The following is a 17,055-nucleotide window of genomic DNA, read 5'->3' on the forward strand; positions in this document are numbered from 1 at the left end:
GCCCTGGATTTGTCTAACCCAAAAAATAAGGAGTAAGCAATCCCTACACACTGTAGTCCTTGACTCCTTCAGGGCGAGTCAGGTGCGGGGAGAAATGAGAGTCACAGACCACAAAGCAGGATCCAGCAGATGAGCACTTCCGTCCAAGCAACGCCACTGCAGCCTCGGGCTGTGGAAGTCCCACCCAGCCACGGGGAGTTGCGTCTAAATGCAAACTTGTTGGTTCTTTTACTTCATTACAAATTCTAGTTTTCCAACAAACCCTGAGAGCGTTTACTTTTCGATGCGAGTGGAATAAGATCACTTTCTTGAAACCTGCACACAAGCCCAAACGTGGCTGTGTTCCTCTACATATACCACAAGACAAGCACCGGGTAAAGATGAATATTTATTCACTTTACAAAGAGAATGGTATTAAATTGCCATAAACAGTTCCATTTATAGACAAATATAACTGTACATTACACCAGTAGCGGCTCAAACTTGTTTTCCCAGGATGCTTGTGTGGCTCCAGCTCTATGAGTCGAGCACAAAAATCTCTGTTCTGCCATTAAGGTTAAAAAGTCCCTCAGAGATAATGGTTTTGTGTTTTACATATTCACAGGTGGTAAAAATAAACCCATCTCCCCAGCCCTCCCTTAGAGTTGAGCTTCCATCTGCATGTTCCCTAGAGAGCACTAACAAATACTGGCTCATTCTTTTAATTAAAAAAAAAAAAAAAAATTTTTTTTTTTTTTACTGATAATTTGAAAAGGCTTTTGTAGCACACCAAAATACTTATTTATACATACATAAAAAATCTTGAGTCAGATTTATTATTTTAAAGGTAAACAGATACCCTAACACTGCCAAGAGTGGGTAATGAAAAGGAAGGAAAACATTAAATTACTGAATTATAAAAATATTTTCTTTGGAAAAAAATTCCAACAAGGTTATCATTAATATCTAAAACCAAAGAGAAAAAATAAACAGTTGTTCTTTGATCCATTAGTAATTTAAATAAAAATGAAAACCTCTTCAAAAGCAGCTATAACTGAATTTTTTAAAAAGTTGCAGATAATGAGTACTTCTAAATCTATACACTGATGATTCTTTACAGGCAACTTGCAGTCAAGAAAAATCCTTAATATGGCTAATTCTTTAGTTTTTTAATTACCATAATTTTTTTGTGTTTTAAAAAAATATTCCACATGACAGCTTAAAAAATAAGTGGCTGTTTGGGGGAAGCACTCCAAATATTCAACCTGACTCCAATCAGATCACTGCCATTACTAGACAAGCTAGAGATACTGATATTTAAGTTTTTAAATCCCAACCGTTTTTACTCTGAATCTTTAGTTATCCCTTCATATTTTACGAAAATGTACCAAATTAAAAATTGTTTTCACTAGTGCCGCTTCGTATCTGGATCTGATGAAAGATACCAACCTGAGATAAGAGCTGACTCCTTCACAAATGTCCAGTTCTTGAAACCCTACATGGGAAATGTCTGTGTCTTCACTTACGTCAATTCTTGCAATAACCAACCATATTGGGATACTATATTATAAAAATATACCATATACTGGACACTCATGTCATTGCAGAAAATGTGTCTATTTGCTGTGTAAAGTTTATTAACATTTGAAGGAAACACTCTTATTTACACAGTGAAGTCTGGGGTGCTCAGGACAGCGAGATGGCATGGGAACCACCACGAGGAATCTGGAAATGTGCAAGGTCCTTGGCGCCGGTCCCAGAGACAACCCTTCCCAGGAGGACTCGGCAGCATTGGGGAAGGCGCGCCAGAGGTGACAGCTCCATCTGCTTGTTCTCCCTCCTCATTCTTCTTCACTTTCATTTTCAGGATCTAAGTCAGAATCTCCATTTAATTCTTTCTCACTGGCCACATCCCTGTCCTCCTCCCCATTCTCCTCATCTTTTTCTTCAGCATCTTCCTCTTCCTCTTCGTTCTCTTCATTAAGATCCTCGTCTTTTTCACTTTCTTTCTCTTCCTCATCTTCATCCCAGTTATCCTGGTGGAAACAGATGAATCACGGAAAGTATTCATGAAGGCCTCGTTCGTATAGAGCGCTAGGGTGTAAAGGCAGATTTAAGCACCAGGAAACAAGGTACTCACATCAGAGTCCTTCTCTGCAATTTCGTCATCTGACTCTTCTTCCGAAGATTCTGCAAGGGGAAGAACCCAGCCTTAAGTTTGTGATCAACAAGCAGAGGACAGAGCCCCAACAACTAAACAGAGTCAAATTCCTGAATTTACTTTTAGGAATATTACATTCACCTAGCATCCATCTAAGCAGTAACATTAATATTCTTAGCTACATAAAAGTCCATTTATTATATTATTCCACCATGATCTCATTGAGTAGGACAAGTACCAAAACCCTAACAAAATCCATCTTAAGAAACTAAGCCGAGGATGTGGACAAAAGGGAACCCTCGTGTACTGTTTGGTAGAAATGTAAACTGGTACAGTCATTATTGAAAACACTACGGAGGCTCCCCAAGAAATTAAAAATAAAGCTACCAGGTGATCCACCAATTCCACTGCTGGGTATATGTCAAAGGAAACGAAATGAGGATCTCAAGGAGCTACCTGCACCCCCATGTTCACTGCAACATTATTTACAACAGCCAAGACAAAGGAAGAACCTAAGGGCCCATCGATGGACTGGATAGACAGTTCAAGAAAATGAGATATACATTCAGCCATTAAATTCCATTTAGCTATTTAAAAAAAAGGAACTCTCCCATATGTGACAACATGGACAGGCCTCGAGGGCACTGGGCTAGCTGCCATAAGTCTAACAGAGAAGGATAAATACTGTATGATCTTAGATGTGCAATCTAAAAACACCAAACCAATAGACACAGAGAACAGACTAGTGGTTGCCGGAGGCGTGGAGGGTGGCGGAAATGAGTGAAAATCAAAAGGTACAAACTTCCAATTATAAGACCAGTCCTGGGAATAAAATGTACAGCATGGTGACCACATTTAACAATACCGTACTGTGTATTTGAGAGCTATTAAGAGAGTAAAGAAAGTTCTCAGCATAAGAAAATAAAAACTGCAACTATGTGTGGTGATGGATGTTAATTAAACATGTAACAGTGATCACTTTGCAACATATACACAGATATCAAATCATTATGTTGTACACCTAAAAAAAAGTTATATGTAATTATATCTCAGTAAAACTAGAAAAAAATAAAGTCTAAGTAATTAATTCAGGTATGCTTTTATCTCCTTCAGTTATGTTTTATCATTTTCTCTATAAAGGTTTTATTTCATTTCTTAGATCTATTTCTAGGTACTTCATAGTTTTGACTGCTGCTGTGAATGAAATCTTTTCTTCTAATACATTTTCTGACTGGGACATACATTAGTAGACATACAATACGTTACTGAGACAATCATGGTATTGATTCCATTTTGCTAATCTTGGTGTCTAGTAAACTTGCTTGCTTCTGTACCTCATTAATGATGGTACAACTGTAGATTCTGCTGCATTTTCTAAGTTGAGAAGGATAACAACTGCCAAATCCAATGTTCTAGAATTCACTTCTTTCATACAATTCTAGGCAGGATATCCAGAAGTAATAAAAGGTACATTATCATCTAGTTCCTGACTTTATGAGAATACACTTCTCAACTTTGATAGAGATTAGGGAAATTTCTTTAAATTCGTAGGTTGCTCAGATTATCAGTAATAACATGAAGACTGAATTTAACTGAATTCTTTTTCTCCATCTATTAATATATATTGTTCCCTGTTAATCTGTTTAATGTGGTAACCACATTAATTAGATTTCTTGATGCTAAATCGCCTTACAATCTTTAAATAAATTCTATTTGGTAATGACATATTATCTTATGAAAGTACCTCTGTAATCAATTTGTTACTCAGGATATTTAAAGATGTTCTAAAATGTTGTTTTAACTATACTTATCTGGTTTGACTCATAAAATGTCTGAATTGTTATATATGACAAAAATGACTGTTCCTTGAAAGACTGATAAAATTCACCTGTAAAAACTCTGTGCTTGGCATCTTTGAGCAAAAGTTTTGATTAAATCAATTCAAGACCACTGGCTTATCCATGGTTTCTGTTTTTATTTTCAAGTCACTTTTGGTTATTCATGTTGCCTAAGAAATGACCTCTTATCATCTAGGGTTTTCATGTGTTGGCATAAAAGTTTGTTCACAGTGTTCTCCTACACTTAAATCTCTTCCATACCTAGTGCCCTTTCTCATATTACTGTACGGTATTTGCACTTTCTCTTTTCTTTTTGGATCGTATTTTTGCCACAGGCTTACCCATTTTATTAGACAATCTGGGGTGCCACAGCATGATCCTACTCACAGTCATGTTCTACAGCATAAGGTTAACAGAATTCCATGTTAAAAAATGAATGTTCCAACTCTAGATTTACACTACCCTCAAAGCCTTACCTTCCTCATACACCAACTTTGCCTTCTGTGCAGGGCAAGCCATTCCCTTTGTTTTTTCTGACGCTGTAACCTGAAAGATAATCGAGTATTATTATCAAGTACAGTATGAGGTGACCTCAAGTATGGCAGCCACCACCACGCTCCACCTTCCCCGACAGTAAACTCGCCCTCAACCAGTATGATGGATGGCCTCAATACGATGCAGATCAAATACAGGGCAAAAAACAAATTTGTCAAATACAAGAACAAAGAATTACCTGTAAAAGTTGCAAACCTTTCAAGGTGATCAGAACTTCTTTCTGTGCCAAAACTAACTGTGTAAATACCCTGTACCTTGCTGTTCATGGTAGCACAACCATCCTAACTGTATTAACAACTGAAATAGGACAGTGAGAAGCTTTGAGGAAAAGCTGAATCAGGCACAAGTTTATTTACCGTCAAATACATAACATTTCCAAGTTAAGGACTGGATCCTGATTTATCGATTTCTTGCTGAAACATGGGGCTTTCAATGTTCAGGTAAACAATCCTTATTCCTCTATTACTATCACATCCAAAGTTTAGCACAAAACAATCTGATTTACTCACTTGAGTGATTAGAAGAATAAGCTTTCCATGAAGGTGGGAGAGTTTCTGAAAAGTTTTCACTCTGCTTTCCATTAACTGGTATAGCGTTCCCAGCTGGGGTACCAGATCAGGCAACTAGGGGGGAAGAAAGATTATCTCATACTTTCGTGACAAAGTATAGATAACAAACATACAAATCATACTCAGATACACCCAAGTATTCAGCCACTGCACCACAAGCATCTGCTTACACCTCCTGTGGCAGTGGCTGCATGGGACATAGCCCAGCAACATCTCAAATTTTCACAGGCCTTCAATGTCCTAACAGCAAAAAATACTGCGTTTTTAAAAATAATGATACGGTGGCAGGAGGAGGGGGTGCCTGGGTGGCTCAGTTGGTTAAGTGTCTGACTCCTGATCTCAGCTCAGGTCTTAATCTCAGGGTGGTGAGTTCAAGCCTTGAGATTTGGAGCCTACTAAAAAATAAAATAAAATAAAAAATAATCGAAAAAATTTAAAAGTAAAATACTAAGAGGTCAATGTAATTGAAACACTAAATAAAAATACCCCCAACCACGTACTTCTGGGCTAAAGAGGGCTTTCCGCTGAAACGTCATGCTATCACGTTATCTACCTCTACCATAAGGCCCCAGCAAGCTAAAGGAAGCTTTTCACAGCTTCCAGAGGCAGCACAACAGAGCGAAAGAGTATAAAGCTGACCTTACAGTATTTCAAACATACTCTCTGTTAAAGAATCCCCTGACCCACGCTTAAGGAATTAAAGCATGAAATTCGTCCCTCCAGGGGGACAAAAAAAAAAAAAGAACGCCACCCTTTTACTTGCCCTATCACTGACAATTTAGTATAAATAAGAGTTTCATTCAAATGTTAAACTTTAAACAGCAAACAGACACAAAAATGAATAAAGCAAAGCTTAACATGATCACATTCCACCTGCCATCATCTCTTTTTTTATCCGTCCCTATTCAGACAGTAAGCTCCAGGAACAGGGGGATCCATTCCTTAAGACCCATGCCTAGCACAGTCCCTCAGCTTAGAGAAGGTTAAGGACACCTGATAAGGAGAAGAAACCCAAAGTGGAAGGAAAAGCACTGTTTTCTGAGAAGAGAATTCTGACAGGCATTGGAGCCCCCTCCACGCCACGCTTCTTTGGTCTGTTCTGCCATGACTGTGACTGTTACACAACTCCTACTCCAGCAGTGCACCCTGGCTCCATAAGGGATTTCTCTACAAGGCCTCCTAGGGCTCTTTTCACTTCTAAGCAAATGAATGAGGTTATAAAATAAGTGCTGTCCTGTTCACCCCAAGTCCTGATGCTTGTGGGAATCTTCCCGTGCCCATCACCCGCCACTCAGCCATTTCACTCACCACTGCCTTCAACTGATCTCCCAAGATTCAACAAGCTGGGAAGCCCCACAGCCATTCTTACTGTTTCTTATACCTCCCCCCATTTTAACATCCTGGTAGAATTCTCCCCAGACACGTAAATAACAAAATGCTGGCCTCAAAGCAGGTTATCCACTTGTTTACCCTATTTCAAACTACTGAAGGCAAAGAAAGCCTAAGACAGAACAAGGGACAGTGACCAGGTGGAGCTGGATGAAACTGTTACGAAAGAAGAGCAATTAAAAATTTTCTTCAGGGGCGCATGGGTGGCACAGCGGTTAAGCGTCTGCCTTCGGCTCAGGGCGTGATCCCGGCGTTCTGGGATCGAGCCCCACATCAGGCTCCTCCGCTATGAGCCTGCTTCTTCCTCTCCCACTCCCCCTGCTTGTGTTCCCTCTCTCGCTGGCTGTCTCTATCTCTGTCGAATAAATAAATAAAATCTTAAAAAAAAAAAAAAAAAGAATTTTCTTCAACTATCCACTATAACCTTTTAAGAAAATCTATTATAAGGTGCTAGGTATTAAAATTAAAGAAAAAGAAACAAGTGAATTATATAATTTTATTTCTAGCTTAAAATATAACTGATTTAATGAACAAAGAATCCAATTCATATTATGAAATGTATGTAAATAGATGTATTATAAAATTGTTTTCTGGTATTGATTAAAATTTGATGTTTCCTCCCATTTGTAACAGATAACGAAGAGCTGACAGCAGCCCCACAAAATGGCAGCTATTAAACATTTAACTTCATTTTTACCACAAGCTATCTTCTACTGTCCTGGGACAAGGTAGAACAATGGAGACATACATACATTGTAAAAATAATTTTGCTAAACAGGTTATATACATTAAAAAACATCTAAAGGCTAATATGTCAGAAAGTCACTTTTCTCCTTTCTGTATTTCTCAAAGTTCTTATAGAATATATATTACTTTTAAAATCCAGGGCAAAAAAAAAGGCCAATTTACAAAAGGCACCAACGATGACATTATTACATTGTACCTGGGGTTATTAATAAAATCTTGAAAAGCAGCAGCTGATGGCTGAAGGGCAGTGGAGGAAGGATGGTTTCATTAACACATCAGTTTATAATCCTTAACAAAGCCCAACTATTCGGCAACTATTGCTGAAGACTTACTGTGGATAGGTAGGATGCATGGACCGTTAACACACATTTTAGCCACTGAACCATTAAAACAGCACTGAAAAAAAGAAAAAAAAAACCAAGTAAACGAATATTCACGAATTCAAAATTAAATACAACGGAGTTAAAATATTAGAAAAACCGAAGCCAAGTGAAGATCTACGTGAAAAACACCACTACTAAATAAACCACTGACTTTGGTGATACTCTCATCCATTCACGAGTCCGAGATCTGTGAAACACACTCATCTCTTGGGGAATAACATGGACTGAACAGGAAAAACTCTTCTTCTACAACAATTCAAGAATAACACCCATGCTTTACTTCGTAATTAAGTGATACCAAGTAAACTGGGCTCAATGACTTTGCATTTTTATGCCCACCATCGAATCCCCCTCAGGTACAAACAGCATTCAGATTTCCATGCCACAATGAAAGACAAAGACCAAAAATGTGTAAGCTGGGCCTAATCAAAGAATTCTTTGGCTTTTCTTTGTGAGCTCCAAACACAAATGGAATCTATCAGGGGAAATAACTTAGAAGAGAAAAATGAGGGGCACTTGGGTGGCTCAGTTGGTTAAACTTCTGCCTTCGGCTCAGGTTATGACCTCATGGCTCCCTGCTCAGTGGGGAGTCTGCTTCTGCTTCTCCTCCTCCCCCTCTCTGCCACTCATGTTCTCTCTCTTGCTGTCTCTCTCAAATGAATAAAATCTTTAAAAAAAGAAAAAAAAATTTTTTTTTTAAAGAAAGGAAAAACTATAGGGGCACCTGGGTGGCTCAGGTGGTTAAGCATCTGCCTTCAGCTCAGGTCATGATCCCAGGGTCTTGGGATCGCCCCCAAACCAGGCTCCCTGCTCAGCTTCTCCCTCTCCCTCTGTCCCTAGACAACACCCCACCCCCCTCGTGCTCTCTCTCGCGCTCTCTCTCAAATAAATAACATCTTTAAAAAAAGAACAAACTATATACTGTAGCACTGATAATACTATACTGTCGGTTCAGGATCTTTGAGATACCAACTCCCTATTCAAATACTTAATCATCAAATTATTAACAAAAAAGACCCACAAAATTCGGTCCTACAAGATACTTCCTTACAGTGTCCTGGCAACTCCCAGAGGTTGGGGACTTCTACAAATGGCAATTTTACATCTGATTAGGACTAAACAAGACTAATTCGTTATGCGACCTGATAATGAAGGAAAAAAAACTACACAGGAGTTTCCTAAAAGAAAGGAAAAAACTGTACTAAAATCTTAGGAGTAAGAGTCATTCAACTTACAGTAAGGGGGAAGAGCAGTAATCTGACCCTTACAGATACAGAGTCTTACCAATTAGAGAGTGGAACTGCCCACTATGTAATTTCATGCTGTCAGAAACTGCTGTTTTTAACAATCACCTCTAAAATACTGATAAAATCAAAGCAATTTAAGTCATCTAAATATCTTACCTATTAGGATGTCCCTGCAATCTCTTTGTAAGCTGTGGGAGAAAAAAAACAGTGTTAGCAACAGCACTTTAGAGGCAGCCAATGTGCATCAATTCCCACGCTATACACTCCAGGAGAACAAAGAAAATATAGAAAAGACTATTAAGGGGGCGCCTGGGCAGCTCAGTTGGTTAAACACCCAACTCCTGATTTCGGCGCACATCATAACCTCAGGGTCCTCAGGGTCATCAAATCAAGCCCCACATTGGGACTCTGCAGTAGGTGGGGAACCTGCTTAAGATTCTCTCTCTCCCTCTACCCCTCCCCAAAAAAACACTTAGGAAATCACTACTCCTAAAGGATTCCTAAATTTCCTAATTCCCCAATGTTCAACCAATATAACATAATCTAGGAACACATTCCTACAGTAAGAGTAATTACCTGATAAAAATCTAGGCTACAATTTGTATGAATGAAAATTCAGAAGAGGCAAATGCAGGGACAGAAAATAATCTGTGGTTGCCAGAAACTGGGGGTAAGGGAGAATGGGGGGTAGCTAACTGGTACATGATTTCTTTTTTTGGTGTGACAACTGCACAATCTGTGAATATACAAAAAAACACTGAATTATATGCATCAAAAAAAGTGTATTTTATGGTACATGAATTATATCTCAATAAAAAAATACATTAAAAATGTAGACTAGGTAAGTTCTGTTTGAATAGATCTATTATCTACTCTAAATATCCTGCTTGCTTACATACTGCAAATCCAATTTCTCTAAACACTAGATTTTCTCTTTAACTCATAGTGTTAGGACCTTAAAATGAAAAGAGTACTCAGTTACCTCTTGCAACAATGGAATAACAGCATGCAGGGGCATCCTTAATACAGTCCTCTTAATTAGGTTTAAATTCCTAGTTTGAAGTACTTTCTGTGAGAAAATAAAAGAAACATGAAGATAAGCATATGCAGAAGCTAAGGACGCTACAGGAAAAACAGGAAAAATCATTTTTTTTTTTAATTTAAAATCAATTTAGTCAATACAGTGTATTATTAGTACAGGGGGAGAATTCAGCGATTCATCAGTTGCAAAGAACACCTAGTGCTCATTCCATCAAGTGCCCTCCTTAATGCCCATCACCCAATCACCTCAGCCCTCTTCCCATTTACCCTCCAGAAACCCGTTTGCTTCCCACAGTTAAGAGTCTCTTATGATTTGATTCCCTCTGTTTTTATCTTATTTTATTATCCTTCCCTCCTCCTACGTTCATCTGTTTTGTTTCTTAAATTCCACATAGGGTAAAATCCTATGGTATTTGTCTTTCTCTGATTTATTTCGCTTTAGCATAATACCCTCTAGTTCCATCCATATTGCTGCAAATGGAAAGATTTCACTTTTTCTGAAGGCTGAGTAATATTCCTCTGTGTGTGTGTGAATCTATCACATCTTCTTTATCCATTCATGTATCAATGGACATCTGGACCCTTTCCATAGTTTGGCTATCGTGGACATTGCTGCTATAAACACTGGGGTACAGGTGCCCCTTTGGATTACTACATTTGTATCTTTGGGATAAATACCTAGTAGTGCAAATCCTGGGTCGTAGGGTAGCTCCTATTTTCAACTTTTTGAGGAACCTCAATACTGTTTTCCAGAGTGGCTGCACCAGTTTGCATTCCCACCAACAGTGTAAGAGGGTTCCCCTTTCTCCACATCCTCGCCAATATCTGTTGTTTCCTGACTTGTTCATTTTAGCCATTCACTGGCGTGAGGTGGTATCTCACTGTAGTTTTGATTTGTATTTCCCTGATGCTGAGTGATGCTGAGCATTTTTTCATGTTTTATAAACCGAACAATAAACTACCAACTGAATTTTAGTGAATGGAGGTTGGAGGGACTGACTGGAGATTGTTATGTTAATGTCTTTGGCTATCAGGAAAGTATAATCTTCAGGAATCAGGACATTTACTTTGATAAATGGATTTCTTTCCCACAGATTCTAAACTTTACGAACACATTTTTATATAAAACAGAACACCTCTAGACATTTAAATACAGATATATGCCACTTTAGAGAAGCTGTCAAACCATCATTTTATGAAATCACAGATATATCCACATAAGAATGAGCAAAACACACTAAAACCACACTCAGCAAGAAACCTTTTAAAGTTGTCAACCTTTTGATAAAATTTTAAGCCAATCAAAATATCATATATAATGAGTGCTTGAGTCAAAATCCTGGGAAGGTACATCAACTGGAAAAACCCAGTCTCCACTACAGGGTACAGAAAAGGAGAGATTAGTCCGAATCCTGGCAGGCATTGCAATGTCTCCAAACCCCAGATGTTTCATCCACAGGAAAGGATGGGAAATACAAGGCTTTTCAGGTCTCAAAATCTTGATTCCCCCCTTCCTCTTTAATACTTCTACATATTTATTTTTTCTAAAGGGCTTAATTCCCAGAAGAACTTCCCTGATGAGGGGTGCATGCTGTTTTGGTGATCGTTGGTACGATAAAGGTCATGCTTAAGATAGAAAGAGCAGAAGTACCAAAGGGCAAAATAGAGAAAATTGGTTTACAGCCTATTTTAACAGTATCCTTTCAGAATTTCCTATGAATTGTATTTGCTTATAAAAATATCTTTACACCAAGCCCTTCTAATAAATCCATCAAGAACTATATAAAAACTACCACTGCCATAATTGCGTAGCTTCTCATGCAAAAGAAATAAAACTTTTTATACACAATCACTGAAGAAGTGAGGGATGGACTGTCCTGATTTAATAGTCCCAATTAACCTAAATTTACATTTTCAAATAATCAGAATACAACAGTCAAAGCAAAATATGCTGATTAGAACTTCTACAGTAATTCAGAAGGTGTGTGATGATACTAAACATTCCTCAAATCACCTCACTCATTATAAATATCAGTTATCACAAAGTTCCAATAATGTACAGGTTATAGGGAACAATCTCTCTGAACTAGTCAACAAATTACTGATTGAGATAAGACATGCTCTTGTTAAGGTGCTCAATTTTCACAGGATGTCCACCAAACCATCAGGTTTCACTGTCTTAACTGGCCAAGTAGGGTAGTAGCCCTTCAGGTCAAGAAATACTAACTGGGGGGCGCCTGGGTGGTGCAGTCGTTAAGCCTCTGCCTTCGGCTCAGGGCGTGATCCCGGCGTTCTGAGATCGAGCCCCACATCAGGCTCCTCCGCTAGGAGCCTGCTTCTTCCTCTCCCACTCCCCCTGCTTGTGCTCCCTCTCTCGCTGGCTGTCTCTGTCCAATAAATAAATAAAATCTTTTAAAAAAAAAAAAAAAAAGAAAGAAATACTAACTGGAACGTGCTGTTGAACACTATTTATACTAAGCTTAGTTAAAAAACAATGTTAGAAACGAGGTTTTGAAAAATATGTAGTTTGTGAAATCCCCTGGTACTCTAAATGTAAAGTGATCATATAATTTGTTGTCTAAACTGGGACACTTGTAACAATGAAAGAAGTCACTATTAATTACTATACCGAGATAAGAGGTATAAACCAGAATGGTCAAAGGCAAACAAGAGTACCTATGGCCAAGGACACTTGGGTGGAGTTGGTTAATGGTCCAACTCTTGATTTCGGCTCAGGTCATAGTCTCACAGGGTTGTGAGATTGAGCCTCCCCAGCGCTGACTCCGCACTAGACAGAGGGCCACTGAAGATTCTCTCTCTCCCTTTCCCTCTGCCCCTCCCCATCTTCCCTCCCTCTTTAAAAAAAAAGAGAGAGAGAGAGAACGTTTGGCCTAGCTATTTAGAAGTTAAATCAAAATGTAGGGCAGAAGAGTTTTTAACAAGCTCTCAAGTAATTCTTATGCCAACTAACAACAGGTTCTATGGTAATTTTAAAATTTTAAAATAAGCAAGTAAAAAATAAGTTATCCCAAAACAAGGTGAAGTGTTAATGGATATAGAAGTTAGCATTAACTTCCACTGAAAATATATTTAAAGAAACAACCATATAAATCACAGTTTAACTAGCAAGAAGATATTGAAGGTTTTTTTTTCCCCCAAATCTACTACACTATAAATGAAGCATAATAAACACTGCACACTTAGAACACACTATTTCATCAGTTTGACATAAACATTCATCCATGAAACAAACACTGTGATAAACATTCCATCACCCTCAAGTCTCCTTGGGTCCCTTAACATTCTATCCCTCCACCCCCATCCTCAGGCAACCAGTGAACTATATATTGGTCTGCATTTCCTAGAATTTTTATGTAAGTAGAATCATACAGAGCATGTACTCTTTGTCTGGTTTCCTTCTCAAAGAGTAAGTTTGAGACTCATTCATGTTGTTGATGTATCAATAATCTATTTCTTACGCTGCTAGATAAAGAATTTGTTAATCTGTTCATATGATGAGGGACATATGCGTTCTCTCCAGGTTCCAGCTATTAAAAAAATAAAGTTGCTATGACCATTCATGTACCAGTCTTTATATGAACATGTTTTTTATTCTCCAGGTAAATACCTAGCAGTAGAATGGCTGGGTCTTAAAGTAGATGAAACCTTAACTTTTAAGAAATTGCCAAATTGTTTTCCAAAGTAGCTGTACCATTTTATATTCCCACCATTAAGATATGAGATCCCAACTGCATCACATTCTCACCAACAGATGGAACTTTAAATTTTAGTCAATCCATAATGGGTATATAGTGTGAGCTCACTGTCATTTCAATTTGCATTTGTGATGATAAATGATGTATAATACCTTTACATGCACTTATTGGCCATCTGAATTCATTCGTGAAGTATCTGTTCACACCTTTACCAATTATTTTTTGAGTCTCAATTAAGAATTTTTTTGTATTTTCTGGAAAAGAATCCTTTGTCTAATGTAGGAATTGTAAACATTCTCCCAGCCTGCAGCTTGCCTTTCCATGGTCTTAACAGTGTCATTTCTTTTTCTTTTCTTTTCTTTTTTTTTTTAAGTAATAAAAATTTATTGAGAATTCCTGGGATAGTGGTTATCACCTCCTGACCTGGAAGGAGGAACCAACACTGTAGGAAATCACTCAGAAATCACATATACTATCATTTCAAAAGCAAAAGATTTCAACTTTCATGAAGTCCAAATGACTTTTTCCTGTAGTGTGTAACGCTTTTTGTGATGCCATCTAAGAAGACTTCATCTGCTAATGTTTGCATAATTTTATCCTGTTTTCTTCTAAAAGTTTTATAGGTTTGAGTTTTACATTTATCTATTTTGGGTCAACTTTTGTGAAGTAAGAGCTGAGATGCATTTTTTTCCATATGGATATGTAGTTGGTTCATGACCAATTGTTGGAAAGATTTTACTTTCTCCATTAACTCAAATAAGTACCTTTACTAAAAACCAATTGTGTGTGGTCTACTTATGGATTCTCTATTTTGGTTCCTTAATCTGTATTTATTTTTACTAATATCAAATTACTGTGATTACTATAACTTTATCTTGAAATAGAGCAGGCTAAATCCTCCAATTTTACTTGGAGATACTACTGAAATTTAATTGGGAATGTGCTGAATACACAGACAAATAAGGGGGAGGAATTCCTTATTTTAACAGTACTGAATCTTTCAACCCATAAAGGTGGTTTACATCACTATATACCCAAATCTTTGTTAATTTCTCTCAACTTCTGTAATTTTCATGTAGAGGGAGAGGCATCGTTTATAGACTTATCCTAACTTTTTGGTACTACTGTAAATGGCACTCATAAAACATTATTTAAATAAATTTTTAAAAATCTTAAAAATATCTGTCTTCTGTGGGTGCCATGAATTACATAAATCACTGGCTTTCTCTTCTTCTCATAAGCTATGGACGTTTTCTTTGAGTCAGATTTCTACCTTCCTAAAGCCACACATTTAATGTCAAGTTTTCCATGGCAGGATTCTTATCCTCACTCCTCGTCATATGATGTACCTCTGTCACTGCTCACTTCCTTCTCTCATTCTTATTGCCCTCCTACTATATTTCATGTATCTTCATAAGGTAATTTTTGGGAATGGGGAAGACTATTTTTAGGAGGAAAACAAATTTTTTTTTTACTTGTCTCTCTCTTTTTTAAGACAGAAATACAGAATGTGAGTGCATCATCTCCTGGGTAATATACTATGGGAAAATCTCCATACTTTCTTTTTTAAGGGTTATTTTAAGCCCTTCACTGTAACTTTTACATGTCTTTTCCAGCACACGACTTTCCAGGATTCTAGTTTCCAACTACTTCTACTGAAATAATACAATGTATCACCTAAAGATCCTTAATAATGAAAAAGTCTCTGTGTACAATCCTTTACAGTTTAAGAAGTGCTTCCATAAAGATCATTTCATTTGTTCTTCCAACGACTTTGTGGCACCTGATAAAAGGATACACTGTCACCTTTGAAGTGCCAAAAGATTTTAACCTGAATCTCTACAAGCTTCTAGATCCAACTACAGTGTACAAGAAATATATTAGGGGAACATGTTAAATGATACCATTTATTAGATTAAATGACCCAACAAAATGGAGTTTCGAGGGACGCAAAATCCAGAATGTGAGAATCTCTATAGGGCAAATAACTTAGCTTCTCCAAAAAACTAACTGCAAAAGACAGAAGAGACATCTCTCCCCAGTACTGTGTGGACTTCATGGGGATTCTGTTTTGAAGAAAGCAAACATAAAACCTTAAGTTTATGAGGCAGTCATGGAAATGTAAGCACACTAACTGGATACTGGATGATTTTGAAGAATTACTGTTTACTTTTTTTTTTTTAGGTGTGATAATGGATTGTGGTTGTTTTCAGGAGTTGTTATTGTCAGAGTTGAACAGGAATGTATTTATGGGTAAAATGATGTCTCTATGCTTCACTATAACCCAGGGAGATGTGTGGGTAGATAGATGACACAAGGACAAATAGATCTGGCTAGTGTTGATAATTTCTGAAACTGAGTGATGAGTTCATGGGGGTCCACTGTAATACTTTGAAATGTTTTGAAATGTTTCTTAAAAAAAATAATTGGTAGCTGATTTAGTTGTACTACTGAGAAAGGTTTCAAAGGACAGTTGAGGAGATAAATAATGGCAGATAAGTTATATTACATTTTAAAAACATTGTCCATTGTTTTCTATAGCTTATTTTCCACCTAGGTTTCCATACCACGTTAACTGAAAACCACCTTCCAAATTACATACACTCACAAACTATTTTACAAGTAATTTTAAAAGTAATTTTAGGATGTGCTGATTTCTCCTCTCATTTTGCAAAATCACCTTAGACACAAATGATATTCCCATTTAGATCAAAATATAAACCAGAAAGACACTATTCATAGGTTACCTAAATAAAGTAACCTATGAATAAAGTCACATCAATACTAAGTGGCACCATAATATCATTGAATCACTAAGAATAAATGCACTTAAGAAAACGTAAACTGCTTTAATCTAATCAGGCAGTACTTAAATCGGATTTTTACACTTAAATTTTTTCTACAGACCATTAATAAATTCTGAATTTAAGAGGACCTAATTAAATAATTTCATACAAGCAGTCACCAACTTACAAACACAAGAAATAATAAATGCCTCCCTTATACAAATTTCTAGTATTTTTACCTCTAAATACTTCACAACATAACCCCCAACCCTCTTGAATTTTTCCCCCAAACCTCCTACCCATTGCCAAGGTTCCACCTCACCGCCCCCTCTCACGGCCAGGGGGACATAAGTTTCTGGAATCCAGAGTAAAAACTCAGGAACGCATTTTCCTACAGAAAAAAATATAAATTGTGATCTAGAATGCTGAGTATTATAGTTCAGCTACACTATGTTTATAAAGGCTTTTGTGAACTAAAGCCTAAGACCTAATAACAATTCAGAACAATATTTCTATGAGAAAATGCATTCCAGGTTCAAAATAATTTAATACAATGCCTTTGTAGGTTGGTGACTGTCTGTATAGTGCCACCAAGTGATAAACGTTTGACTAGACTCACAAAATATTAAATTCAAAGCAGCTAC

At 37.3% G+C, this 17,055-nt stretch overlaps 1 protein-coding gene across 1 annotated transcript in view; it reads right to left on the reverse strand.

Annotated features, from left to right (window-relative positions):
• Nucleotides 1-375: 375 nt before the first annotated feature.
• Nucleotides 376-17,055, reverse strand: part of WDR43 (WD repeat domain 43) — a 46,701-nt gene continuing 30,021 nt past the window's right edge. Inside the window, exons 12-18 of the mRNA XM_026478219.4 lie at nucleotides 9,851-9,937; nucleotides 9,025-9,056; nucleotides 7,571-7,634; nucleotides 5,043-5,156; nucleotides 4,455-4,524; nucleotides 2,120-2,169; nucleotides 376-2,015 (exon numbers count right to left, since the gene is read on the reverse strand). Coding sequence (XP_026334004.2) covers nucleotides 1,821-2,015; nucleotides 2,120-2,169; nucleotides 4,455-4,524; nucleotides 5,043-5,156; nucleotides 7,571-7,634; nucleotides 9,025-9,056; nucleotides 9,851-9,937 — 612 coding nt within the window. The 3' untranslated portion in view covers nucleotides 376-1,820. The remainder of the gene's footprint in view (nucleotides 2,016-2,119; nucleotides 2,170-4,454; nucleotides 4,525-5,042; nucleotides 5,157-7,570; nucleotides 7,635-9,024; nucleotides 9,057-9,850; nucleotides 9,938-17,055) is intronic.

The sequence above is a fragment of the Ursus arctos genome, unplaced genomic scaffold (assembly GCF_023065955.2).
Source record: "Ursus arctos isolate Adak ecotype North America unplaced genomic scaffold, UrsArc2.0 scaffold_8, whole genome shotgun sequence".
In the NCBI taxonomy this organism is placed as follows: Eukaryota; Metazoa; Chordata; class Mammalia; order Carnivora; family Ursidae; genus Ursus; species Ursus arctos.